A 27,356-nucleotide genomic window follows, 5' to 3' on the forward strand; every position below is an offset into this window, starting at 1 on the left:
GTTTTTTTTTTTTTTTTTTGCTTTTTGGGTCACACTGGGGGATGCTCAGGGGTTACTCCTGGCGCATGCACTTAGGAATTACTCCTGGCAGTGCTCAGGGGACCAGTTCGATACTGGGAATCGAACCCGGGTCAGCCGCTTGCAAGGCAAATGCCCTACTCGCTGTGCTACCGCTCGAGCCCTCTGCCTTTGTTGATGAACCCCTACAGCAACCAATTTGGCAGCCAACTCAGAGAAGAAGTACCCACATCTTCCCCTTTCTTCCAAGGAGAGGAAAACCCCAACTTTGGGTGATTCTGCAACAGTTCTTGGGCCTAAGAAAGACAAAACAAAGCACCCCAAAGACAAAACAAAGCACTCTGCTTTACAAAAGAACACTGGAAACCAAAAGCCTTGTGGATTGATCTTGGGCAGCAAAGCATCATTCCCTACCCCTGCCCCTTGTCCCCTTGTTCTGCTTTTATATAATTTTGCTCCCTTGCCTGTACAGGTGGCAGTAAAGAATACCTGAATAAGAAAAATAACTTCCTGCTTTCCACCCTCGTAATTCCCATCACCTGCACCCTGCTAGCAGGGCTGTCTCCTGCCCCTGAGACTCAGTCTTGGCTGCAGTCACCTATCCGCCCCGTGCAGCTGCAGCCTGAAGCCCACGGTACCTGTAGGCTAATGCGCCCGTACGCGTTCTTCAGCACATTAACCACATCGGTGTGCGTCAGCCCATCCAAAGGTTGCCCGTTAATGCTGACAATCCGGTCTCCAACCTGGCGGGACAAAAAGTGGCAGAAAATCACGATCATTGGGAAAAAATTAAATTTGCAGAGAATACTTCAAATTTGCTGGGAGTCCAATTCCCACTTGGGGGCTATTGTGAGACATCCCCTGTTTCCACTGAGTGTGCTTGTTCCAGAAGCTGGAGGAATTCTGATGGCTCTCTGCACACATACAGGGAAATCAGAGAAACAAGATGGGGGTGAGAACGGAGGATGAAAAGGCACCGCAGGCCACCTTTGTCGTTTGGAAATGGTGCTGCCGGCATCCGTGTGCCAATTAATAGTGGGACGCACAAATGAACGGTTCCAACCGAGCTGTGGAAGCCAAATATCATCCGCTTTATGTTGCTACGGAAGTTGATATTCAGGGGCAGTGAGGAAAAAAGGAAAGAAAAAAAAAAAACCACTGTCAGGATGCTGATACTTTCAGCTGACGGAGGTTTGTGTGGCCAAATCTCTTTCAGGCAAAAATCAATTTTGGGTGGAATGAGGCACACAAAATGGTCTGGGGGGGTGGGGGGGCTTTGCAAATGAGCTGCAATTTCTTCTTTTATGGAGGAGCTTTGATACAAAACAATAACGTCCTTATAGGGGTGGGGACCCACAGAATTTCAGCTGCTGCTGGCTTTCTCCCTTGCATTCTGCCCTCAGCGTGGGGGCTCAGACAGGTGCTGGAATTCCAGCTTTGAACCAGGTGCTCCCCCACAAGCCCCCAGCAGCTTCCGCTTCTTCCTCTGCCCAGACCGTTAGTGCCCCCACTTCCTGCAGTCAGCTGCCGCCACTCTCTCTTGCTTACTTTCAGCTTCTGTGTCCGAGCGGCAACACCGTTGGCCTGTATCATGGCAATGAATATAGGAATATCTCCTAAGGGGCTTCCTTTGCCGCCAGCAATACTGATTCCAAGGGCATCGCTGAGCTCCTAAAAGAGAAGACAGAACATGCAGGAGGATGGACCCAACTGCGCCTCACTGAGTGGCCCCTGGGACCTGTTGAACAAAATCTCATTCCAGAGAGGGTGTGGAGGCCAGGACCACGGAGGGTTAAGTACCAGGGGGGTGGGGCCAGAAAGACCTGGCTTTCAGCTCCTTTGCGGTGTGCCTGTGCCCCCTGGCTGGGGGTGGCAGTGTTTGGTGTAAAAATCCCTTTGCTCCCTTAGCATCTCCCTTACACTGGTCTCTCACCTCCCAGCATGAGTCTGAAGATTCAAAGAGAAAATTATGGAGCAGCCCTGGCCTGGAAGGATGCGCCATAAAAAGCCACGGGAGTGGGGACAAAATAATAAGAAGAGCTGGAGAGAGAGGCAGTTCGTCCAGGGGTTCAGGCGCTTGCTCTGCACAGAGCTGACAGCAGTGATCCCCTGTGAGGCTCAGACCAGAGTGCAGCCAAGATAGGCGGCAGAAATAAAAAAAATCAGGTGGGCCTCAGGGTCAGTACCTGGAACTGAAACAGATTCAGTTTTCCAGCACTGAAACAATGTCTAACTAGACAACCTGAACCCACCTGTGAAGTTCCTGGGCCCAGTAAATGGGCTCAAGCAATCACCGTGTCTCAGTTATAATGCCCCAGAAATGATCTTTCGTTAACCATAAGGAATGGGTGGCCTATGTAATCATAAAACTGGTTCTGTTATTGGAAACTATTGTTTAACTGTTGCCTGTTATGGTATCACTGTTACCATAGTGCTTGCTTAATTTTGAAACTTTGAAACCTATATAAACCGCTTTGTTGATTTAGAGTCAGGGTCCTTATCAAGGAGAAGACCTCCAAAACCAGCCACCACCATGCTGAGACCACTCTCCGCACACTTGAAGGTACTGGCAGAGGGACAAATCCACGCAGGTTCCGAGGCCGAGATCTCCCAGCCTACTCGGATTGGAATTGAGCATCCTCCACCCAGATCCTCCAAATTCCAGTAGGTGGGGGTCACACCCACCACCTGGCCCCCTGGCGCCGTGTAATTCCATCAATGGCCAAGACTCAGAGACTATAAAATTCAGCTCCTGGAATCGCGCGGCCGCATTTGCGGCCACGCGACATCTTATCAGGACATCTTTTATGACATCTTATTATCTCATTCCTACTTTGGACAAACTTGCAGGCTATCGAATGTAGCCTGCCCACAGGGCAGAGTCTGGCAAACTCCCCGTGGCGTACCAAATATGCCAAATACCAGTAACAATGATGGGTCTCATTCTCCTAAAGAGCCTTGAATATAATCTCAGGGTTAGGATGAAAGAGACATTACTGGGGCCTGCTCGAGGCAATCGACGAATAACAGGATGATGAAATGAAATGAAATGTCCTTATCAAGACTCCAATATATTGGATGAGAATTGGACCCTGGCTTGAGCTAACAATAAAGTTTCTTTGCTTTTGCATTAATCGCGTATGGACTTGGTCTCCCCGCAACTGGGGATCTGAAATTTGGGCCCAACACCCCAGCATGCATTAGATTACCCCAAGCACCACCTGGAGTGACCCCTGAGCACAGAGCCAGGAAGAGCCCCTGCCCGCCATAGGGAGTGGTGCCCAGCCCTCGCCCTGCTAAATAATGTAACAGGGCACCAAGACCCTGCTCTGCTCTGTCTAGAGGCTTGCTCTGAGGCAGAAGTGGCAAATGCTTATTTATTTACTCATTAGTTTTTTGGCCCAATATGCCAAATACCAGTAACAATGAAGGGTCTCATTCTCGTAACTCTGAAAGAGCCTTGAATATGGCACTTTTTAAAAAAAAATCTCAGGGCTAGGATGAAGGAGACGTTACTGGGGCCTGCTCGAGGCAATCGACGAATAACAGGATGGTTGTGATTGTGATTGTGATAGTTTTTTGGCCACACCCAGCAGGGTTATTCCTGGCCCTGCGTTCCTGGCAGAGCTCAGGGGACAATATGATGCCGGGATGAAACCTGGGTCGGTCGCATGCGAGGCAGGTACCCTGCCCACTGTGCTATTGCTCCGGCCCCCCAGCAGGCTTTGGGACAGAACAACCACACACCTCGCTCTGTTGCAGGTCTGTACACATGCTCAGCTCAAATACACAATGTGGGAACAAAGGGTCTTAGCCAGAGGCAGACTGTGAGTGTGCAGAGATGCCCCAGGGGATGGAGAAGGCTCCTGGGTTCTTGGGGTTACAAGTGAGGACACTCTTGGCACCGGCGCCCTGGTGAGGGTGTCTGACTTTAGTCTTGGGAGGGGGGTCCCACTTTGGGGACAGAGTGATGATGCTGACAGTCACTCAGAAACCCCTTTCCCCACAAGCGCCCATGCTTACAGCCAGCTGGGCAGGTGTGCACACAGGAACCTCCCCCACTTGGCGGCCACAGGTTGTCCAGAAAAAAGGCACGTCCTTCTCCTTCTCGGAGGCCACTGGACTCTCACCAACATAGATACGATGAGGAGTTGGGATTCAGTGGCTTTCACCTGTGGGGACAACAGCTACCCTTCGAAGTCATCTGCAACCAGAAGGGGTGGTCCTTTGCCGGGCCCAGACTCCAGCTAGGAATGCAGGGACCTTGGGAGAACAGGAGTACCCCTGTAGGATAACATTGGTCTGTCCTTCCTGCCTTGCCGCAGGGGGCTTAAATTTATTGAGTTACTCCCATCACAGTGCTCCCATTCCTCTGTGTTTATTTGTAACTTCTTTCTTTGTGCTCTGTTGACTTGTAAATATTGTTTTCCTCTTCTCCGTAAGTCCTTTATGTAGTTTATTCAGAGCAATGTCCTTTTTTCTATGGGCACAGGAAGACAGTAAATGCTATGCTTTTGTAATGCGGGAGTCAATTGACTCTAATGATTTTTCTTAGAACTCTAAGTCTGACTAAACTTAGAAATCTAACTCTCGACCTAAGCCTCAGCTGCCCTTACTTTCTAGCACCCCCCAAAGCAGGGTCCCAACGAGGAATTGGATGCACCCAGGGCAAGCAGTGAGCTACGTGCCACCTTGGCATCGAGATGGGCCTGACCAACGTGCCTAATGTTTAACTATAAATTAAGATTTGGTCGTGGACAGATGCTGTCATGATCCAAAAAGTAACAACTAGATTTGAACCTTGCTAGGGTTGGGAATGATTAATCTGGCCTGAGCTCTGCAGTCTGAGTCTGTAGCAAGATGTTCCCAAGAGAGCTGCCCTACAAGCCTCAATGTATCTCTTACTGTGTCCATACAAAAATAACTAATACTAAAATGTAATTAAGATGTTAATTGAGTTACTGGACTGAGGTAAGGAGAAAAACACCTTAAGAGGTATTTTGCCCTTAAGCAAAGGAAGGGCTTTCTTATATTGATTTTGCTACCAGACTGGGTGTGGCCTGGGCCCTGTGTACTGGAGTTGGAGAGACAAGAGAGCTGGAGAGATGAGAGAGAGAGAGGCAGGGCAGCAAGATAGAGTGCAGAGAGACTAGCAAGGGGACAGAGAGACAAGAATGTAGAAGAAGAATTCAGGAGCAGCCACGTGGGGAGCCCAGGATGCGAGATGGAGCAAGGAGAGATGAGCGGGAGAGACAGGAGGAGAGGGGAATGAGGGGCAGTGTGGGACTAGAATGGGGGCTTGGTGAGACTGGAAAAGTTGCATGGGGAGGATGGAATAAACAACATTTGATCAATCAACCGGCTTGGCCCTCGTATCCTCTTTGTCTGCCCCATGGCATGGGCCGCCCCAGCTGGGGGAGTGCCCCAGACCCACCAAACGTGGGCGGCGAGAGGGCGAGCCGTCTGGAGCTCTCCCTTGGCCACCCTGGGAGATTAAACACACCCCCATTGCCATGCCCTCGGGCCCTGCTGCGCCAGGCTCAGAGTAAGTCCCAGCTCCTAGGCTACAGAAACTCCCCATCTCTGGGAAGTGGGACTTTCTCCAGTTCAACACTTTGGCACTTGTGCTGAGATTTGTGTTAATTAAGCCACATCCAAGTCACCAGTGGTGAATGCTGGTGACAGTGTATTAATGCGGGTGAAGTTCAAGACATGGTGGTCTGGGAGGCGGTTCCCCTCAGGTGGCTGAGGGTCAAATCTCATGACTATTGAATTATTTTATTTTTATTTTTATTTTTTTTGCTTTTTTGGGGTCATGTCCGGCGTTGCTCAGGGGTTACTCCTGGCTCTGCACTCAGGAATTACTCCTGGCGGTGCTTGGGGGACCATATGTGATGCCAGGATTGAACTTAAGTCGGCCATGTGCAAGGCAAACGTCCCAACTGCTTTACTATCACTTGGCCCCACCACTATTGAATTAATGCTTTTGTGTTTTGGAGATAGATGCCAAGAAGTGGCGTTGCGAGATCAGATGAGAGGTCTAGTCCTATATTATTTATTTATTTAATATATATATATATATTTTTTTTTTTTTAAAGGAATCTCCATATTGTTTTCCAGGCAGGTTGAACTAGAAGATATTCCCACCAACCAAATCCTGCCATTTTCAATGACACAGAACTAGAGGATAGCTTGGGGGGTGAAATTAGACTGAAGGAAATGGACAGATGCAGAATGACCGCTCCCATATGCGGGCCTTAAAGATACCTAGGGAGGAAGCAACAAAGACCCAAAGGCAACATAACAGGGAAGTAGCACACGGGGGAAGGAGGGAAACAGACACCGTGGTGATGTGTGTGGTATGGAAATTATGAGAAGAGGGCTGGAGCGATAGCACAGGGGTAGGACATTTGCCTTGTGCGCAGCCAGCCCAGTTGAGGCAGGTTCAATTCCTCCGCCCCTCTTGGAGAGCCCGGCAAGCTACTGAGAGTATCTCGCCTGCACAGCAAAGCCTGGCAAGCTACCCATGACGTATTTGATATGCCAAACACAGTAACAACAAGTCTCACAATGGAGACGTTACTGGGCCCGCTCGAGCAAATCGATGAACAACGGGAGGACAGTGTTTGACAGTGTTGTCCATGAGAAACCATTAATAATAGTATTGTAAGCCAAAAGAAAATAAATACATAACTTTTTTAAAAAAAAGAAAAGAATCCACCTTTATTGTGACCCTTGGGACAAGTTGGGATGGTGCCTTTGTCCCCTGAGTCATACACACCAACACACCAAGAAATCCGACTTCTTCTCCCCCAATTGAACTCTGCCAACATACCAAAAAGAGCTACCCGGGGTCTCGGAGAAGGAGCCTAAAAAGTGTCATGGAGTTGACAGCGGGAGACAGGATGACGAGAGGTGACTGTCCCCATTTCTCTCCCTGACCCCAGAGTTCTGACGAGGACATCAGCTCCAGTCCAGAAATGAGAGAGGAAATAAACTGGGAGTTAGGGGAGAAGCAGCAGCGTTCTGGCCAGAGGAACCAGGAGAAGGGGCCCTTCAGGGCCGGGAATAAAGGCAGAAGGCAGTGCACACAGACACACAACTCCAACTCCCAGGTTCTCTCATTATTAAACAGAAAGCCTCCTATTTGTTTGGTTTTTGGGCCATACTGGTGGTGCTGGGATGACTCCTGGATTAGTGCTCAGAGGGTGACATGGTGCTAGGAATGGAACCCACGCCTCCTGAATGCAAAGCCTAGATTCAGCCCTGAGCTGGCTCCCTGCTCCTAACTCCTAATTTCTCAAACTGTGGGTCACGGCCCCACGGTGGGTAGTGAGAAGGAATGTGGGGTTTTATGAAAAGCATAATTTAAAAATAATTTAGCAGGAGTGGTGGTAGAGGTGGTTTGGGCCACACTTGGCTGTGCTCAGGAGTCCCTCCTGTGGTATGTGGGAGACCAGCTGTGGGGCCGAGATAAAAGCTGAGTCAGCTGCAAATCTTACCTCTGCACTCTCTCTCAAGGCTCTACAATGAAAAATACTATTAACTGGGCCAGAGTCAGAGCACAGGGATTTAGGTGCTTTCTTTGCCTGTGGTTGAGGCCTGGTTTGATTCCTGACAACACATATGATTCCCTGAGCACCGCTGGGTGCAACCTCCACCCCCTAAAGAAACATGCAGCTTTGAATGGTACCACAGTCAAGTGGAGGAAGAGAAAAGGGAGAAAATGACAACCAAAGACCTTACTGTAAAAGAACGTAAACCTCATGTCACAGTTATGAGAAGTGAGTTTCCATGACCAATATCATTACTAGCATGACCCTGCCATGCCTATCACAGATTTGTCATTGCAATGTCAGCCTCTCTGACCACAGGTCAGTTATTTGCTGATCTCCAAAGTATTTGGGTCTCGTATCTGTTTTCCAAATGCATCAGGAGCAGAACCCTGAGCATAAGAAGCAAGGTAGGCTTCCGAAGGAAGTTCCTGCCTGGCCCAAGAGAGAGAAGAGGGTGGGGAGGATTAGGATTGGTCGAAAAAGCCCATAAAACCAAGGGGCAGACAGGACTAAAGGAACAACATGGAGCCAGAGTGATAGTACAGTGGGCCTGGCATTGGCCTTGCACGCAGCCAACCCACACTTGATTCTTGATATTCCATATGGTCCCCTGAGTACTGCCAGGAGTGATGAGTGCAGAGCCAGAAGTAACCTCTGAGCACCACCCACTGAGTGTGGCCACAAAACAAACAAAAAGAAAGAGAAGGAAAGAAAAGAGAAAGCAACACAATGTGATATTAGTTTAAAAATCTTAGAATGAGGAGAAATGTGTTGAATACCACAGCTTTATTCAAACCCACCAAGAAGCTTCCTCCTTGACCCGTGTGGGCACATCTCATTTCCCCATCCTAGGAGCCTCTGAGCTGTGATGGAAAGGCACTTTGAAAAACAAAGAAGGGAGATTTCATCCAACCAGAGGCCACCCACCCAGTAAGCTTCTCCTCGGATATTCATGGATGGAACTAGGAACCATGCCTTCCTACAATGCTCAAAGTGACTTTATTTGATCTGAACAGTAATATTTACCTGCTAGGTCAAATGTGTGATTAGCCCATACTGTAGATAAGAAAAAAATCAAGTGAAGGAATTTGCCAAAGGCCATAGAGATCACAGATGGTGGAGGTCTCCTTTGTAGCTGAGAATGAGTTCAGAAAATGAACTAGCTAAGAGGCACCTCATGGCATTTGGCATATTTAATTACAGCAAGTAATCTTTATTAGTCTGGCTAAAGGAGAATTCAGCTTTCCTTATTCTGGGGACTGGAGATTGACAGTGAACATCTGATGAGTGTAGGAACTGAAATGCATCTTAGATAATCTTTTCAGAAGGGCAGTGAATTCTTGGCCAGGAGGTCTGCCTTTTGCCATAACAATTTCATTTCTAGGAGGAATTCCTGAGGAAATAAACCACAATGGTGTGGGGATAGTTAGAAAGGTATTTGGTTACCAAAGATAGCAAAAGTGAGGCCCTTGGGTTTAACAAGAAAAAAAAAAGAACACCAGGCATGACAAGAAAAAACAAATAAACAAACAAACACCAGGCAGAAATTGAGAAATACGCTAATGAGGAAGCTGGCTAAGAAAATTACAGTGCATACATACAGTACATATCCCTTAGATGATCTTTATATGATACAATTCTGTGCAGCAAGAAGGGATATAGCTCTGTGGTAGAGTGCATGCCTTACACGTGAAGTTCTGGATTTAAGCCCCATTTCCACAGGGGAAAAAAAAAATCCAAATCTAAAGTAAACAAGCAAAATACAAGGAATGATACCAGTTTGGGGGTGTCAATTTTTGTTTCTGAGCCACACCGAAGATGCTCAGGGGTGACTCCTGACTCTGCTCGTGAATTACTCCTGGATGTACACAGGCAGCCATATGGGATGCTGGGAATTGAACCTGGGTTGACACTATACAAAGCAAGCGTCTTACCCACTAGACTATCTCTCCAGCCCCATGATACCTCTTTTTCTTTGTTTGTTTAAGAAAATTTAAACACCTACACAATATATAGTGAATGGGGTATGTCCAAAAAAATTTGTGGTGGTCATCTATGAGCGTCACTGTATTTTTCTCAGTTTTAGTTTTATTTACTCCCCTCCTTGAATGCATTAATAATCCAAGAAACCAAATTAGGTGGAACATGTATATTTTATGCTATTCCAACACAAATTAGGAAATAAAAGACAAAATAATGGTCTTACCCTGACGATCTCAACAGTTCTTGGTCCCGTATCAGTGGCTAGAAATGAAAGGGCAACACAGTTAGCTTCCTTCAATGAAGAGACGCTAAATGGCTAACTTTAATGCCCATGAAAATGGTGTTCTTCCCTTGGACTTTTCAAAAGAGAATACTAAAGGAAGCAGGTGCTATGGCCTTTCTAGAATGTCCACCAATGGCCTGAACAGGGCCTCTGTCCACTGTTCTAAAGAATCCTCTTTCATGGGACTGCAGTCATAACACAGTGGGTAGGGGGCTTGCCTTGCACTCCATGGACCCGGGTTTGATTTCTGGCACCCAATATGGTTCCCAGAGCACCAGCAGGAGTGATCCCTGAGCATTGTCGGATGGTGCCTCCCCGCTTCCTCCCCCCACAAAGAATCCTCACTTGGTGATTCCTGAGCTCTGAACATGGATGGGGTCTAAAAACAGCTGATGGACTATGGCAGAAGCACCTAGAACAGGGGGTTGAAAGGGATTGAAGAATGCGTGTCTCACTATCCATTTTTCTGCCACGATCTGCCACAATCTGCCTCCACCCTCAGGCCCAAGGATCCCCGCCCTTCTGCCCATTGATGGTGACCTGGGATTTTTCAACTTCCTCTTAGTGAGTGGATTGACATTATGAGCCACATTAGATATCGCTTCTTTCTTTCTTTCTTTCTTTCTTTCTTTCTTTCTTTCTTTCTTTCTTTCTTTCTCTCTCTCTCTCTCCCTCCCTCCCTTTCTCCTTCCTTCCTTCCTTCCTTCCTTCCTTCCTTCCTTCCTGCCTGCCTGCCTGCCTGCCTGCCTGCCTGCCTGCCTGCCTGCTTCTTTTTTCATGTGATTTGTATCAAGTTAAAGACACATTCCAAAAATGACTTTCAGGCAAGGGAAATTGTCAATTGGGCAGGGGCACACACCTGGGACCCCTAGTTTGATTTCTAGCACCTCCTGGCCACCCCACGCTGTTGGGGTGCAGGCCTGGACCCTGTGCCTGAGCACCAGCATGTGTCCCCACAGTACCCTCATGACTGCACAGTCATTGCACCCTGCTTTTAAGTAGTGCTGGCACAATTAAAAAAAAACACTTAAACTTAACATAATGGTCACGTGCCACCTTTTTTCAATTAAAAAAAAAAGAGGGGGTCATAAAATCTATGCCAATTTTGTGGGAAAATTTGGTTCTGGCCTCCCAGTTCTTGAGCAGAACTGGAGGCCAGAACCAGAAATCAAACCAAATATAAACCTTAGTAGTCTTTTTTATTCACAACAGATTTTCCAGAAAGATTTTTTTTGCAAGGGGAGGGCACACTAGGTAGTACTTAGTGTTTACTCCTGGCTCTGTGCTCAGGAGTCACTCCTGGCAGAGCTTGGGGGATGTCTAGGGCTTCTGAATTGACTCAGGTCAACTGTGTGCAAGGCTCGTGCCCTACCCACTGCACTATCAGTCCTGCCTCCTTTCTGAAAGCTTGGAGCTTCTGTGACCATGTTCAGGGATCTATTGAAGTTGGAAAGCTTGTCATTGTTGTTTTGGGCTAGGGCAGAGCTCAGGGCTTACTTCTGGCTCTGTGCTCAGGGATCACTCTTGGTGGGCTCTGGAACTGAACTGGGTATGCCCATATGAAGGCAAGTGCCTCCACCCCAGAATGGTCTCTAGAATCTGAAACAGTATTATTATATTTTTACTGGAGACCACTCTTGGTGATGGTTGGTTTAGACCTGGCAGAATGCTACTGGTGGACCCATAGGGGTATCCCTATGCTGAGGCTCAAACTCAGGGCCCCACCCCTGCAAAGCATGTGTGTATCATTTGAGTCATTTCCCTGCCATGTAAGGGCCAATTTTTCTTTCTTTTTTTTAATATTTATTTTTTTAAATTGAATCACAGTGAAATTCACAGTTACAAAGTTGTTCATGATTGGATTTCAGTCATATCATGTTCCAACACCAGTGCCTTCACTAGCGAGGGCTGGTTTTTTATTTCTATTTTTTGGAAATTCTTAGGTTCTGGGAGACCACACCTGGTAGTACTCAGAGTCCATGGGATGCTGGGATCAAACTGGGGTCACTCACATGCAATATGTTCTATCTGTGCCCCTGGAAGGATTGATTTTAAAATTAAACAAAACAAAACAAAACAAAACAAAACTAGGCATTAGATGGCTTGGCTGAAAGTGTGTCCGAGTGATACCTGGATTTTGCGGGGCAGGATCTGAGGTTCTCTTTGTGCCGACCAGGTTCTGCAGGCTGGTGAGGACGGGAGCGATGGCAGGAGGAAAGCCACTGTGTGTGCCGTGCAGAGCCCCCTGTAAGGAGAGCAGGTGTCAGTCACGCCCAAGCATCCCTGAACTCTTCATCCTTCCTACTCACTTGTTAACACCTCACTTACTGATGTCACCAGAATGTCCTAGAAAATTCTAAGAGTCCAAAGCAGAAGACAAAAATAGCCACCCTCTTCCCTTCCCATCCATCAGGCCCCCAGATCTCCCTAGTTAGGGCTTCAGCCAGCTAGGCAGAACGTGAGAGATCAGTGAAGCCCTTCCAGCAACTGGATCCAAACATTTTTCCAGGTTACATGCTGCTTAGAGGATGAGCGAGTGGCAAATTGTGGCATCTGGGGACCCAGTCAAGATTTATGCCCTCAAAAAAAAAAAAAGATTTACGCCCTCATCATTCAAATTACATGATCTCTCTCTCTCTCTCTCTCTCTCTCTCTCTCTCTCTCTCTCTCTCTCTCTCTCTCTCTCTCTCGCCTTTCTTTTTGGGTCACACCCAGTGATGCACAGAGGTTACTCCTGGCTCTGCACTCAGGAATACTCCTGGTGGTGCTTGGGGGGGACTGTATGGGATGCTGGGAATCGAACCCATGTCGGACTCATGCAAGGCAAACACCCTAGCCACCGTGCTGTTGATTCCCCCCACATGATCTCTTTTGCTACTATAAATAACATGAAACTGTAACAGAAGCTTGACCTCAGCTGTCAGAAAAAGCAATACATTTCTCAAGGGAATGTTATAGACTTTTTTCCCCTCAAAGATCTTCCCAGCATCAGCTATGTTTAGCCCCATCTGCAATACCCTAGTTACCATCCTTTTGGTCACTGAAATAAATATTTGAGGTCTCTCAGAGAGTCACATATGGCTGGTGAGTGGCTGCTCAATGAAAACCACATGGATAGTCAAGGACATTTCCAAGGCACGAAAACATTTCACTAATAATTTTTTCAACAAAATGATTCCTAGTTGCAGCAAAATTTAAAGCAAAACCTAAAAATCACAATCATCACCTGATGAATTTTGATAGTTTCTATCTTCCTCATTCTATGACGTAAGTTGTTTGAACTTCTTTATGAAAACTTTCAAATAGACCCAAGGGTTGAGAAGGTATACATTCAACATCCAGATACGTATCATTAAGATTCTAGTTTATATTTTGTTCTATTCTATCCTATAATTCTTCTTTTTTTTGGGGGGGGTGGGGGGTCACACCCAGCCATGCTCAAGGGTTACTCCTGGCTCTGCACTCAAGAATTACTTCCAGTGGCGCCTGGGGGACCAGCCGCTTGCAAAGGCAAATGCCCTCCTCACTGTACTCTTGCTCCGACCCTCTTGTAATTCTTTTGAGAGGGATTTACAACCAGTAGGTGTCAGGGGCTGCTTTTAGTCCTGTGCTTAGGGGTTGCTTCCAGGTCTTCTTGGGGTACAGGTGTTCCTGGAGATCAAACTGGGGCCTCTAGCATGAACGGATGCACTCAGCCCAATGACTCAACTCTTTTTCCTTTATGTTTTTGGGGCTGGACTGGAGCAATAGCACAGTGGTAGGGCGTTTGCCTTGCACGCAGCCAACATGGCCAACCCAAGTTCGATTCCTCCACTCCTTTCGGAGAGCCTGGCAAGCTACCGAGAGTATCTTGCCCACACAGCAAAGCCTGGCAAGCGACCCGTGGCATATTCAATATCCCAAACACAGTAACAAGCCTCACAATGTTACTGGGCCCACTCAAGCAAATCGATGAACAATGGGAGGACAGTGACAGTGACAGTTTTGGGGGCTGGGGATTGGATGTATGTGTTATACATATGTGAGTCATGGGTCACATGTGACACATATGGGTCGCATATGTGTCAGCTCTGTGCCTTACCACTATGCTACATCTCTGAACTTTTCCTATATTTTTAGTTTTTAATTAAAAAATCAATTTCTCTCTTCATTTGTCTTTTCTTTATAATGCAATTCAGGGCTGAGGATTGTAGCTCAGTGGTAAAGTCCATGCTTTACATGCATGAGACTCTGGGTTCCATCCTCAGCAATATCCCACAGCCCAAACGGAAAATAAAAAAAAAAATCAACTACTCATTTCAGAGCAAATGGTAAATATCAACTGTGATATTGAGTAGGATAGCTTACCTAACTGGCTTACAAGAGATTTTGGGAGACAGTCAAAGCTTGGAGTTAAACAAAAGCCTTGCATGTTCCAGGGTGCGAAATCCAATTCTGGCACCACCCAGACCATCATGCAACTATGGTAAGGATAGACACTGGTATGGAGGAGACCTTCATAAAATAAACATCTTGGTTCTATAATTTCAGGACCAAGTTTCACATGAAAACCTTTTTTTTTTTTTCCCAAAACAAGCAGAGCTTCTGTTATCATGGAGAAATATCCAGAACAAATTTTAGAGCTATTCTACTGTGAACCATTTGAAAGGCATCTAGATGGATCCTCAGGATAAGAAAAAAAAAAACTAACCTTGATAAAAGTTGATTTGATTTTTAGTAAATGCGCATTAAAAAAAAAGAATCCAACAAAGTAAATGGTAGCATAAATAATCAATATATTTAGAGGAGTGTTTCAGATTTTCCCCCAAAGGATATGCTTTTGTTGAATATTTGCCGTGTAAACAAAAAGTTTTTTTATATTTTTATTTACTTATTTGCTACACAAGCCCTCTAGCACTGAGCCACATCTGAACCCTCAGGATAGAATTTCAAATCAATGGTGTTAAAATCAACAATTACTCAGAACTGATAATGAGCACAGAATAACTCCTGGCTCTGCACACAGGGCTCACTCCCAGAAATGTTCAGGGGCCATACAGGATGCCCAGGATGGAACCTGGTTCATTTGTGTACAAGACAAGCGCCCTACCCACTGCATTATCTGTCCAGCCCATAGAGGGCCACAGATTTTGGTCTGGAGTTGGTAGCATTTCATGCAAGCGTCTTACCCTCTGTACTATTTCTCTGGCCCTGCCAAGACCTGGTTTTCTTGGCAGTGTGCCCTTAAGTAGCTGAAGAAAAGTTCCCAAGTATTGTTTTTCAATCACTTGTAGGTAGAGATGATTTCCCTGGTTGGTGGGAAAAGCCATTTTAAAAGAGACTAGGTAGACACAAGGCTAGATCTTTTTTTATTGCTGTATTAATATGTGGCCACATCTGGTGGTGCACAAGGCTTACTCCTGGCTCCATGCTCAGGGATCACTCCTGGCTGGGCTCAGGGGACCATATATGGTACTGGGGATTGAACCCAACATTGGTTTTCATGCAAATCAGGTCCCTAGCCACTGTATTATCTTCCCAGCCCTTCAAAGACCTCTTAATGGACTCTTTCTTCAGGCTTCATTGAAAAAGTAATTTTCTCCTTGACTCTCAAAAGACAGCATCTATCACCCTCACTAAAAATTTCTCAGGAAGAAAACCATGCTCCTCACGTGTCCCATTTACTTCAGCAGACACATGGGCACAAAAGGGCATTTCCCCAACACTGTATCTTTATCTGAGTTAGTTTTCAGTGCTTGAGGGTGACGGAGGAGAGGGGACACTTCCTTCCCACATTCCCATCCAATGAGTCAAGTATCAGGACCAACCGTATCACCTCAGCCACCATCATAAGGACAAAAGATAATGCACATCTTTTCTTATAAATGAATTAAATTTTGACCCTCTGAAATAAAACTTCTGTTCTAGAAGGTCAGACAGAAATGTTTTCTACTTTGTCTCATTCATATTCTAGGTGTTTTTTTTTTGACTTTTCATGATAGAATTGAAATTGGGGAGTTCTGTATTTAACCTGAGTGTGAACTTAATCAGGAAGATACTCATCAGCACTCTGCAGAAAGGGGAGATCCTACACCTGTTAGGAGAGATCCTCCCTCACCTGTTAGTCCGGTTTCCTACAAGGCTGGAATTCCTTTATCCCTCTGTTCCTTCCCACAAGCCTCCCATGCAGGATGCCTTCCCTCCTTTCACAGGCTCCCAGCGGAAGGCCTTTTGTGAGACCTAGTGAATCCTTGCTGTGCATATCCATAGCTCCAGGAAGCAAAATTTCACTGCCAGGCTTGTTCCTCCTGTATCTCACTTCCTGTGTACAATGTGGCTTGAATGAAATTTACTAAAGAAATGAATGACGGGGGCCAGATAGGTAATATAGGAGTTAAGGAGTTTATCTAGCAAGAAGTTGACCCTGCTTTGATCCCTGGCTTCACAGCGTACCAAGCTGTGTGGCCCAATCCCTCCTCCCCCCCCAAAATATAACACTCCCCAAATAAAATCCCCCAAACTCTGTTAAAAACAAATATCCATAGGATAACATATGGACAGGGAGGATCTTGGGCACTTTGGTGGTGGAAGGTGGAGTCACGTTGTGTATAGAAAATGTAAATGTTGGCCCACCTTCCAAGCTGCTGCCAAGTCGACTTGTCCCCCCCCACCCGCCCCCCACCCGGCCTTCAGACTCATGACCAAATCTCTAAGGAGATGCCAGCCAAGCCACTAAAATTCATGGACACCCCAGTCTTTCAGCTGAAAACTCTGGGGTGTCCTCGGGAGGGGGGTGGGCTGAGTCCCCACCCTGCCAAAGTACCAGCAGCTGTATCAAAACCCTACTACTACCACCATGCCAGAGGCCCAACTCCACGGCTTCATGAATACTCTTCGCAGAGACACTAGCCTGTGAGAATTCTGTAGACTGGTGCTCAGACTGAAAGCTCTGGGGTCTTCTTGGAGTGGGGGCGAGCAGCCTCCCACTCTCCCTCCCCCATGCCTAGGAAGCTCTGGCAGCCATGCCCACCTCCCACAGTGACCACCATATTAACTTATCAGCCCAGTACTAAAGGTCCTGCAGTTTCCGGACTGCACAGCCACAAACGTGGTGGCGTGACAACTCTAGATTCCACAATACTGAAACTCCAGTAGGCGCACACCAAATTAGATGGGAGTGTAATATCAAGCCCACTAAAGTCAACAAACAAGAACAATAACACACAGGGTTCAACCAGCAACAAACAGCTCAGGAAATCCTCAGTCAAGGGCTTCACAATCCAGTGGTGAAATAGCAATTTTCACAAATTTTCTTTTACTGAAGTATTTTTGACAATTCCTTTAGCCATTTAGTTCTAACAAGCAATATAAAACAAATTATCATGTGTCTGCTAAGGGGGCAGGCTTGCTGGGGCAGGGGTAGTTAGAAAAATGGGGACAATGGTGGAGGGAAGATCACTCAGGTGGTGGAATTGCTGTTGGAACGCTGAAAGCCCTTACAACTATATTATGAACACCTTTGTAAACCATGGTGTTTAATTAAAGCATTTTTTAAAATAAAAAAGACAGAAACCATAAATATTAACACCTTTGCAAACAAGTTATTCAACTATATATTAAATTTTTTTGAATTTTTGCTTTTTGGGTCATATCCGGCAATGCTCAGGGGTTACTCCTGGCTCTGCATTCAAGAATCACCTCTGGCAGTGCCTGGGGGACCATATGGGATGCCAAGGATCAAACCCGGGTCAGACGCATACAAGGCAAATGCCCTGCCTGTTATATTATCACTCTGGCTCCAGGTTATTTAACTATAATAAAAATTAAAACTTAAAAAAATACAACATTGATCATTGTATAATTGAAACCCAAGCACAAAAATTTGTTAGTCTACAACTGCACCTCATGGTGTTTCACTAATAAAAATTAAATTAAAAAAATACAACAAAAAAACCCAAATGAATGTCCATGCAAGCAGTAGTGAAGATAATCATTTCAGACCGTTAGTTCCCCGTTTCCATTACTGCTACCAGCCTGGCCAGAATCGCGATCAACCATTCACTCCTGACTGCCCATTGCCTCCCCATGTCTGAGCACATTGATATCTGTAGCCGATGACATAATCCAGAAAGGCAGGAGATGAGGACGGAGTACAGGGACAAAGCACAGACTTCACATGATAGGATCCCGGATTTGATCACCAGAACCAAAACATGAAAAAACAAAACAATTCAAAACAAAGAAAGGAAGCTGTACTGAGGGGAACCATCTCAGACTTCCTTGATGTGATACATCCTGGAGTTGATTGATTATTCTCTAAGAGCAGACAGCTTGTCCTGTGGTCCTCTCTGAACAATGGGACCTTTCCTCACCTTTTTTGCTGATATCAACAAGGCAGAGACAGCTCAGAGCTTTCTAGAAACACCTGCAGACTAACCACACTAATTGAGCACCTTCTGAAAAAGGCCTTGGGGAGCCTTTAAGGCAACCGGGGAGAGTCAAACTTTTAGCCTCAAAATAAAATAAAGGTACACCTACAACTTTTAAAACACAGCCATACGGGTCACAGTAAGTTTCTATACTTTGCTTAAGTAGAAAATGGGACTAGACATAATAGCCTACCATCTTGATTTCACCAACTATTACAATTAAAAAAAATAAGTGAAATATACATTTTTTTAAAAAGTAGCACTTACATCAACTTTGCAAAAAAATATGTTTACTAACCCACAAAACATCATCCATTAAACCCTCCCCCTCACCAGAGAAGCCCCTATATTTCACTCTCCTAGGAATATATCATTAATTGCCCCAGCATGTATGCGTGGCTATTCAGGAGTTAACTTTATAGCAATATTTAATTGAATGAACAGAACAATGTTGTGCTAATGAGGGTCAAATTGCCACCAGATGTTGTTTCTTTCCTTCTTTCTTTTTAAATAAACACAGCTGTGTACAGTCAATATTAAGCTAATAGTGGGAAAGAAAAGTGGGTCTAAGAAAACATGTGCAGGCAATAAAGGAGAGAAAAATCTCAGGATTAATGAATTTCCACCCCACCTTTTGTTTTTATTTCAAACACATTAAAATACACGGGGCTTGGCGTGGTGAGCAGGCTGTGCATTACACATTATTTCTAATCACAAATGAAACCGGCAAGTTTCTCCCAAGGGGACAGGTGGGTCAATCTGACGGGCAAGTATCAACAACCTGACTGATCTGTGATGTCTTTCTCGAGGAGGTCCAGGAACCAGCTCGGAGTCTTCCGATCTCTAGCTGCACAAGCCCCTGTGCACACTTGGAAGACAAGAAAAGAAGAGAAGTGAAAAGTAGCACTCTGGTTCTAAACGGGCAGAGCAGACAGAAATGTGCACGGTGGCTATATTCACTCAGCACGGAGAATACTCAGTCCAAAAAAAACCCACACAAAATAACAAGGGGGATCAAGCGGGGCCATTCTACATGACATCCTAAAAGATGTTGAAAGAATTACTTTTTTTCTTTTTGTTTATGGGCTCAGGGTTCACTCTTGCTCTGTGTTCTAGGCTCACTCCTGGCAGTGCTCCGGGGGCCGTATGCAGCTGGGCTTACCACATGCAAGGCAAGAACCTTTCCCGCTCTACGAGCTCTCCAGTCCCAAGGACTATATTTCAGTCCACTTCCTTTCCACCTCTTTCCCCTTTGCATGAATGCGCATGAGCAGAATAAGGAAGAAAAAAGTGGTAACAAGGAGGACACAAAAATCAAACAGAAAGAATCCATGTATTCCCTTGAATAATAACTGATCAGTTGACTACATTAGGAATTAGCATTAGATTTTATTAAAAACAAACAAACAAACTGGGCCACACCTGGCTATGCTCAGGGCTTAATCCTGGCTCTCCACTCAGGGATCGCTCCTGGAGGGAACCGTATGGGATACTGGGGATAGAACCCCTGTTGGCTGCATGCAAGGCAAGCACTCAACCTGTTGTACTACCTCTCCAGTACCAGGAATAAGGATTTTAAAATAACACTCGCTTGTCTTAGCAAAAGCTTCCATTCTGCAGTGAAACAGTAAAATGTACTGGTGTAGAGTGGAATGGAAATTCACAAGAATATTTATCAACCAGTGTCTTGAAAGTGAGGTCCATGCAGCACAGTTTAAAGAAGGGAATTTTTGCTTTTTTTTTTTGAGTTACATCTATAAAGAGTAATTGTAGATATGTGAAAAATCTCACAAGTATAAAAAAAACTAGCTTAGAGATTCCAGAGTTCTTCCCTATCCAATCCTGCAGTGTAACAGCTTTGTTTGGGAGTCATCCCTAGCAGTGCTCAGAGGCTACTCCCAGGTGGGTGCTTGGGCATTGCTTGGGGCAGTGCTGTGCAGGGGATGGAACCAGGGCCTCCTGTGTGCAGAGTATGATCTCTGTCTCTTTGAGACATTTCTCTGGCCCTGACTTTTATTTTAAAGTCATTCTTATCATTTAAAGTAGTCAGAAATGGGCTTTCCAGTGAAAACTAGAGTTGAAAACATCAAATCACTTTCCTCCTACTCTTCCTCCTCCCCCTCCTCTTTCTCCTCCTCCTCCTCTTCCTCCTCCTCCTCCATTCAGGGCTTATTCCTGCCTCTGTGCTCAGGGATCACTTCTGGTGGTGGTCAGGGGACCATAAGGGATGCTAGGAATTGAACCCAGGTTGGCCCTACGTAAGGCAAGCACCCTACTGGCTGTACTATCATTCGGGTCCCCTCAAATCCTTTCTTTAATCAATCTATATCAGAACTACTCCCCGGAACCCCAGGGAGGCAGAAAGCAGCGAGGGGCTCACCTTGAGGACAGTGGCGACGGTCTCCTGGGAGGCGCTTCTCATGTCCTCCCCGTTCACAGACAGGATCTGATCGCCCTGGGTGAGCCTTCCATCCAGGTCTGCAGCTCCCCCCTTCACGATGTCGGAGATGAACACCCCGTTTCCGTTTCTGTAAGTGCCACAAAGCAGCGGGGATCAGCCTAACTCAAGATTTCCTGACGAAATCACCACAACCCACACCCTAAAGATTCACTAAACCCGGGGCTGGAGCAATAGCTGAGCGGGTAGGGTGTTTGCCTTGCACATGGCTGACCTGGGTTCGATTCCCAGCATCCCATATGGTCCCCCAAGCACTGCCAGGAGTGATTCCTGAGTGCAGAGCCAGGAGTAACCCCTGAGCATCACTGGGTATGATCCAAAAAGAATTAAAAAAAAAGATTCACTAAACCCAAACTGGACAGAAGGTTCCAAGCTTCCAACAAAGCCATCTCACCAGTCACAGGCATGGACTTTTTCTTTTTCGTGTGTGTGTGGGGGGGGGGGGGGCGGGTGGGGGGCATATGCGGCAATGCTCAGGCTTTCCTCCTGGCTTTGTACTCAGGGAGTGCTCCTGGTGCCCTTGGGGGACCATATGGGATGCCTGGTTTGATGTGTGCACGGCAAGCACCTTACCTACTGCTCAGGGGTTACTCCTGCCTCTGTGCTCAGGAATTACTCCTGGCAGTGCTTGGTGCTTGGGGGACCCTATGGGATGCTGAGGATTGAAACTGGGCTGGTTGCCTGCTATTGCTCCAGTTCCCATGTATGGACTTTTCAAAGGATAAACCCAAGGATAAAGGATAAAACCCTCATCAGCCTCAGTAGCTCATGCCTATCTTTGCTGCCTACTGCAATATTCATTTGCACTGGCCCAAGAGCATAATTTCTTAATGAGGATCCTTTTAGAAAAATAAAATGAAAATTCACGTTAAAAAGTGGAGTTCAGTGCTCTTTAACCATACTGATTCTTAATTTTAGAGACAAGCTCCCTTATTAGCATCTGATGGTGCTGGGAAAGTCTCTTTCCCACTCTTCCTTTCCCAGCCATGATCACTTAAAAGTTTTAATCAAAAAAAATTTTTTTGGGGTCACACCTGGCAATGCACAGGGGTTACTCCTGGCTCTGCACTCAGGAATTACTCCTGGAGGTGCTCATGGGACCATATGGGATGCTGGGAATCAAACCCGGGTCGGCCGCGTGCAAGGCAAACGCCCTACCCGCTGTGTTATCTCTCCAGCCCCAGTTTTAATCAAATTTATTTCATGAATTAATAATTGTATGTTTCAAAATTTCTGAGTGGGGCCCTTGCAAGTTGCCCTCTTGCCTCTGTTCCTCGGTCTCTTCTCAGAGGCAATGGTATTGCTCTTCCTTGGGGTTTTCCTAAGAGACACTGTATATGTGGATGTGAAATCATGTGTGTATGGTACACATGCATACATATGTTTACACACACACACACACACACACACACACACACACACAAAGACATTCCTCCAACTTGCTTGTTGTTTTTTGGGTCACACACCTGGCAATGCTCAGGGGTTACTCTCGTGTATACACTCAGGAATTACTCCTGGCAGTGCTTGGAGGACCATATGGGATGCTAGGGATTGAAACTGGGCTGCCTGCCTGCAAGACAAGTGTCCTACCCACTAAACTATGTGTCCCCAACATTTTTTTTTGTTTTAATTTTGGTTTTCTTTTTGGTTTAAACTTAATACGCCTTGGTAATTGGCCTTTTTTTATACTTGGGAGTTTTCTCACTGCTTTGCTTTTGTTTTCTGCAGAGTTGGTGATGGAACTCAGGTCTCACGCAAACAAGTCATGTGCTTTGTCGCTGAGTCACAGTGCTGGCCCTCCCATTTTGTTTTTGCTTTTGATCACACCCAGGGGTGCTCAGGGGGCCACATGGTACTGGGGAACAAATCTAGGACCCCCATATGCAAAGCATGCACACTAGTCTTTGTTTTGTATGGGGGGAAAGGACACACCCAGCAGTGCTCAGGGGTTACTCCACTCAGGAATTACTCCTGGCGGTGCTTGGGGAACTGGATGGGATGCTGGGGCCTCAACCTGGGTTGGCTGCATGCAATGCAAGTGCCCTACTCACTGTACTATCACTCCGGCTCTACATATCAGCCCTCTGAACTGTCTTCTGGTCCCTCATCACCGTTTTCTTTTATAACTGCATATGATCCTACATATATTTCTACCTAAAATCCTTAAGATACATTTTTTTTGGCCTTATACCTGCATTGCATGTGCTTTGCGACAGAGTCTCCTTCCCAGCATTCTACAGATATTTCTAAATTTCTCTTAGCAGTAAGTTATTGATGGGTGTAAGGCTACTTCTATTCATTAGCTAATATGAACAATCTGCAAGGATTTTACCTCTGATAGCATACCTCTGGGAATATCTTTAGCATATATTTATAATCAGGGAACTGCCACGTTAAAAACTCTGGATCTTGATGCTCGACAGTGGTTAAGATGCTTGCTAGTACAGCGGTTAAGATGCTTGCCTCGTATGTATCAACTTGGGTTCAATCCCTAGCACCCCATATAGTCCCGCGAGTCCTCTAGGATAGATCCCTTAGCACGGAGTCAGTCAGGTCTCGAGCACTGCTGGGTGTGGTTCCCAAACAAAACAAAATGAAATTATGAATTTTGTGAGCTACACATCTATCCGATTCTTTACAGTAGGATTTTGTGCTAAGGAATGCAGACATACAACTGACTCTTATACTCTGGTGCTGTTGGAAGAGGGTTTCATCAGTCCACTGAGAATCAATAAATTACAAGACATGACTCTGAGTAAGATTTCCAGGGCACAGGGCAATGTGTCAACAAGAAAGCAAATTTAAACATGGGCTCTCTCTCTCTCTCTCTCTCTCTCTCTTTGCTTTTTGGGTCACATTTTTTTTGGCCTTATACCTGCATTGCATGTGCTTTGCGACAGAGTCTCCTTCCCAGCATTCTACAGATATTTCTAAATTTCTCTTAGCAGTAAGTTATTGATGGGAGTTACTCCTGGCAGTGCTCGGGGAACTATATGGGATTTTGGGAATCGAACCCGGGTCTCTGTGTGCAAGGCAAACACCCCACCTGCTGTGCTATAGCTCCAGCCCCACATGGACATTCTCTTTACCCTGCACCCATCCATGCACTGATTTTGCGTAGAAATATTTATCTCAGCCATTTGGCCATTTTCAAAGGGATAGTTTTTTAGAGTTAAAGTTAAAAAAAAAAGATGGTAGGCACATCAGCATAGTACCTGTTGCTAATCTTTGGTTGTAATAACTTCTGTAAGTAACTACGGGGCTCTGATGCGGGACACTGGAGCTCTCTGAGGGCTCAGGACACCATGCACATAAACCTCATCTGAGTTCCTCCAAAGAAGACATTCAAGTCCACTTACAGCTATTGAAGCACTCCCTGGAAATCCTGAAGTCCTGCTGGAATAAACACACACTAGACCTTTGTAGCAGTGATTTTCTTTTTAACTTTTTCATATCTGCTGATTGAACCGTGGGTGACAATGGAAAACCACCCATCTGCTATCAATCACAGAGGCTGGGTTTGCTGAGAGAGACGCTGACTAGAATTCTGGAACAATCACTGCAATCCTGTCCTGGGGTGAGACTTCCAAAGGGTGGTCTAGTTGCCAGGGTCTACCAACAGCTTAGGGACAGGCTATTATTTTGAGGACAAAATACATATAATATACCGATAAACTACTATCATGAAGAAGAATTTGTCTCTCAACCAAGTTTACTCAGCCAATTTTGCTTATTTTTGTTTTGGGGTCACACCGGTGCTCAGGGCTTACTCCTGGCTCTCAGAAATCACTCTGGCAATACTAGAGGGACCATATTCAGTGTCAGGGATCAAATTAGGGTCAATAATGTTGCAAGGTTAGCTCCTTCCCCACTGTACTATCTCTTTGGTCCCTATTAGGCTAGTTTTAGTAAATCCTCAACTAGCTTTAGAAACTAGTTTGATAACTAACATGGTGTACAATGCAGAGAAATTTCTTTTTTGTTTTTTAGGTCACACCTGGTTGTGCTCAGGGCTTACTCCTGGCTCTGTGCTCAGAGTTCACCCTCAGGGGTTCAGGTGTTAGTATGGGGTGCTGGAGATTGAACCTGGGTCAGTTGTATGCAAGGCCAACAGCGCCTAACCAGTGGAACTATCTCTCCAGCCCCCAGAACTTTTCTTTTTGACTTTGTTTTTGGAATTTTTTTGAGGGAACCACACCTGATGGCGCTTAGGGGCTACTCCTTATTCTGTTTTCAGGTGTAAGCCAGCGTGGAGAGGATATCTATGGGGCTAGTGATATGCAAGACAAGTGCCTTAGCCCTGTGCTTATCTCTCCAGCCCCTAGAAAAATGTTCCTACCCCAACACTCTCAAACCCTCCTTTTATATCCCTTGATATTGGCTAGTTATTTTGTGTGTGTGTAGTGGGGGAGGAAGGGACCCACACCAGGTGGTACTGGGGGACTACTCCTGGCAGTGCTCAACCATGCACCAAGATCAAGCCTGGGGTCCCTCCCTTTGAGCTCTCTCCTCTGCCCTCACAGCTACTTGGTTCAGTTACCCCCTGTCAGCCTGATGGCCACGAAATCCAAGTTGCTCATTGCTGGCTGACTGTGCTTACGGGTGACAAAACAAATGTTTGAGAGTTACCTTAGAGTTCTTGGGTGTGTCACAAGACACTTTCGGGGGACAGGGGTGGGGTAAGATTTTACTCAGAAATAGGACCCAAGTCTGTCAGATATCCTGTTAGCAATCCTATCTTAGTTAATATTGGGACACACACACACACACACACACACACACACAATTGTTTGGGTTTGTGTTTTGGACCACACCCAGCAGTGCTCAGGGACTACTCCTGGCTCTGTGCTTAGGGAGCCCTTCTTGTGGGCTCAGGGTGCCGGGGACGGAGCCTGGGTTGGAGCCTGGGTTGTTTGTGTGCAAGGCAAGAGCCCTCCCCACTATACGACTTCTCCAGCTTTCTTTCTGAGGACTTGTTGTCTTTGAGCATCAGTCCCTTGATTCCCAGGGCAAGGGCCACCACCATCCGCACGGCGTTGGGTTTACCGTTTCCCCACGATGCTCAGGCCCAGCCCGCGGCCCGTCTTCTTGTGCAGATCCACGGGGAAGACCTCCAGGTTCTCCTCGTCCCGGTAGTGAGCCTCGGCCCGGAACACCACCAGCCGCACCTTCTGTGGGGTCTGCCTCAGCGCGGTGATGGCCTCCTCGTGGCTGGCGCTCCGCAGGTCGGTCCCGTTCACCTGCAGCCAGGGGCACCCCCAAACAAACATCTCTGCATGTGTCTCGCGAAGCAGAAATGAGAAACAGGACCCCTGAGTGACCCTGTCTAGGAGCCGAGCAAAAGCGAATAGGGCACATATCATGTTGTGGAGAACAGAACACGTGAACCCATCTGATGGGTTAATGTGGACAGGAACTGGGCTGCAGAAACAGACGGTCACTGTCTGTGTGGAACTTGAAACAAACCTATTGATCACTGACTGTACCAGACACTGTATGTGTTTCTTTCTTTTTTGGGAGTCATGATGGGCAGTGCTCAGGACCTGCGCACAGCGATCACTCCTAGAAGGACTCTGGGACATTATGGGATGCAGCTGGCATGCAAGGCAAGCACCCTGCCCACTCTGCAATCTCTCTACCCCCAAACTGTTGAACTTTGAACCTGATAAAGGGCCATTCTGCCACCACTGCCATGTAAGCTCATTTGTGGACTGAGCTTCGGAGAGTCAAGATTAAATCTAGGAAGAGATCAACTAGCCATACAAGTGTCTTGGATACACTGGTCCCTGGCAGAGAACCCCGAGGTGACCTCAGGAGGGGGCAGGCCAAGTCCCCACCCTGTGGAAGCCACACTCACACACCAACAGCTGCTGCCATGGCTGGGCGGACTCCACCACCTCACAACTGAGCTCTGCAGTGAACCCAAGCTGCTGAAAATTTCAGGTACACTGTTTTGTGTTTTGGCGGAGAATTCCGAGCCACCTCAAAGTCCGGGCAGATGACCTTCCCTTCCCCCACGTACTTCAGGAAGCTTCGAAGTCACACCCACATTCCACCATTGTCATCATGTGGGGTCATGCCCTAATAAATATTCTGAATTTTCTAGAATCTCCAGAAATCTCCAAATTCTACAACACTAATGTCCCAGTAGGAGCACTGTAATGCAGACGCCAACTAAGCTCAATCAACAAAAACATTAACACAGAAGGCTCAACTAGCATCAGAAGCTTAGTAAACCCTCAGACAAGGAATGTCCCCAGGGTGAGATGTAACGATTTTCATAAATTTTCTTTTACCTTTTGTGATAATTCACTGAGTGGCAATTAAGCAATATAAAATAAATTATTTGGGGCTTGCTTTTGGGGCAGGCTTGAAAGATAGTTGGAAAAATGGGGACAATGATAGAGGGAAGTTGACAGTGGTGGTGGGATGGGGTTGGAATACCAAATGCCTGTAACAAATCATCATGAATAATTTTGTAAACCATAGTGTTTAAACAAAGAGGGAAAAATGATAAGAGGTCATACCTGGTGGTGTTCATGAGTTACACCTAGCTCTGGACTTGGGGGTTGTTCCTGGTGGTCCCTGGGGAACCATGCAGAGCTTGGAATTGAGCTCTGGACTCCCACTTAGCCTACTGAGTTATCTCT

The 27,356-nt window shown here is 46.3% G+C and overlaps 1 protein-coding gene across 2 annotated transcripts in view; it reads right to left on the reverse strand.

Moving 5' to 3' along the window:
• The window catches only part of PATJ (PATJ crumbs cell polarity complex component), a 391,552-nt gene that overhangs the window by 27,232 nt on the left and 336,964 nt on the right, over positions 1–27,356 (reverse strand). For both annotated transcript variants that reach the window (XM_056122284.1, XM_056122283.1), the window contains 7 exons: positions 25,753–25,946; positions 20,629–20,776; positions 19,030–19,116; positions 11,971–12,085; positions 9,781–9,818; positions 1,567–1,689; positions 657–761 (listed from right to left, as the gene is read on the reverse strand). In XM_056122284.1, coding sequence (XP_055978259.1) covers positions 657–761; positions 1,567–1,689; positions 9,781–9,818; positions 11,971–12,085; positions 19,030–19,116; positions 20,629–20,776; positions 25,753–25,946 — 810 coding nt within the window. The remainder of the gene's footprint in view (positions 1–656; positions 762–1,566; positions 1,690–9,780; positions 9,819–11,970; positions 12,086–19,029; positions 19,117–20,628; positions 20,777–25,752; positions 25,947–27,356) is intronic.

The sequence above is a fragment of the Sorex fumeus genome, unplaced genomic scaffold (genome assembly GCF_029834395.1).
Source record: "Sorex fumeus unplaced genomic scaffold, SorFum_2.1 ptg000045l, whole genome shotgun sequence".
Lineage (NCBI taxonomy): Eukaryota > Metazoa > Chordata > Mammalia > Eulipotyphla > Soricidae > Sorex > Sorex fumeus.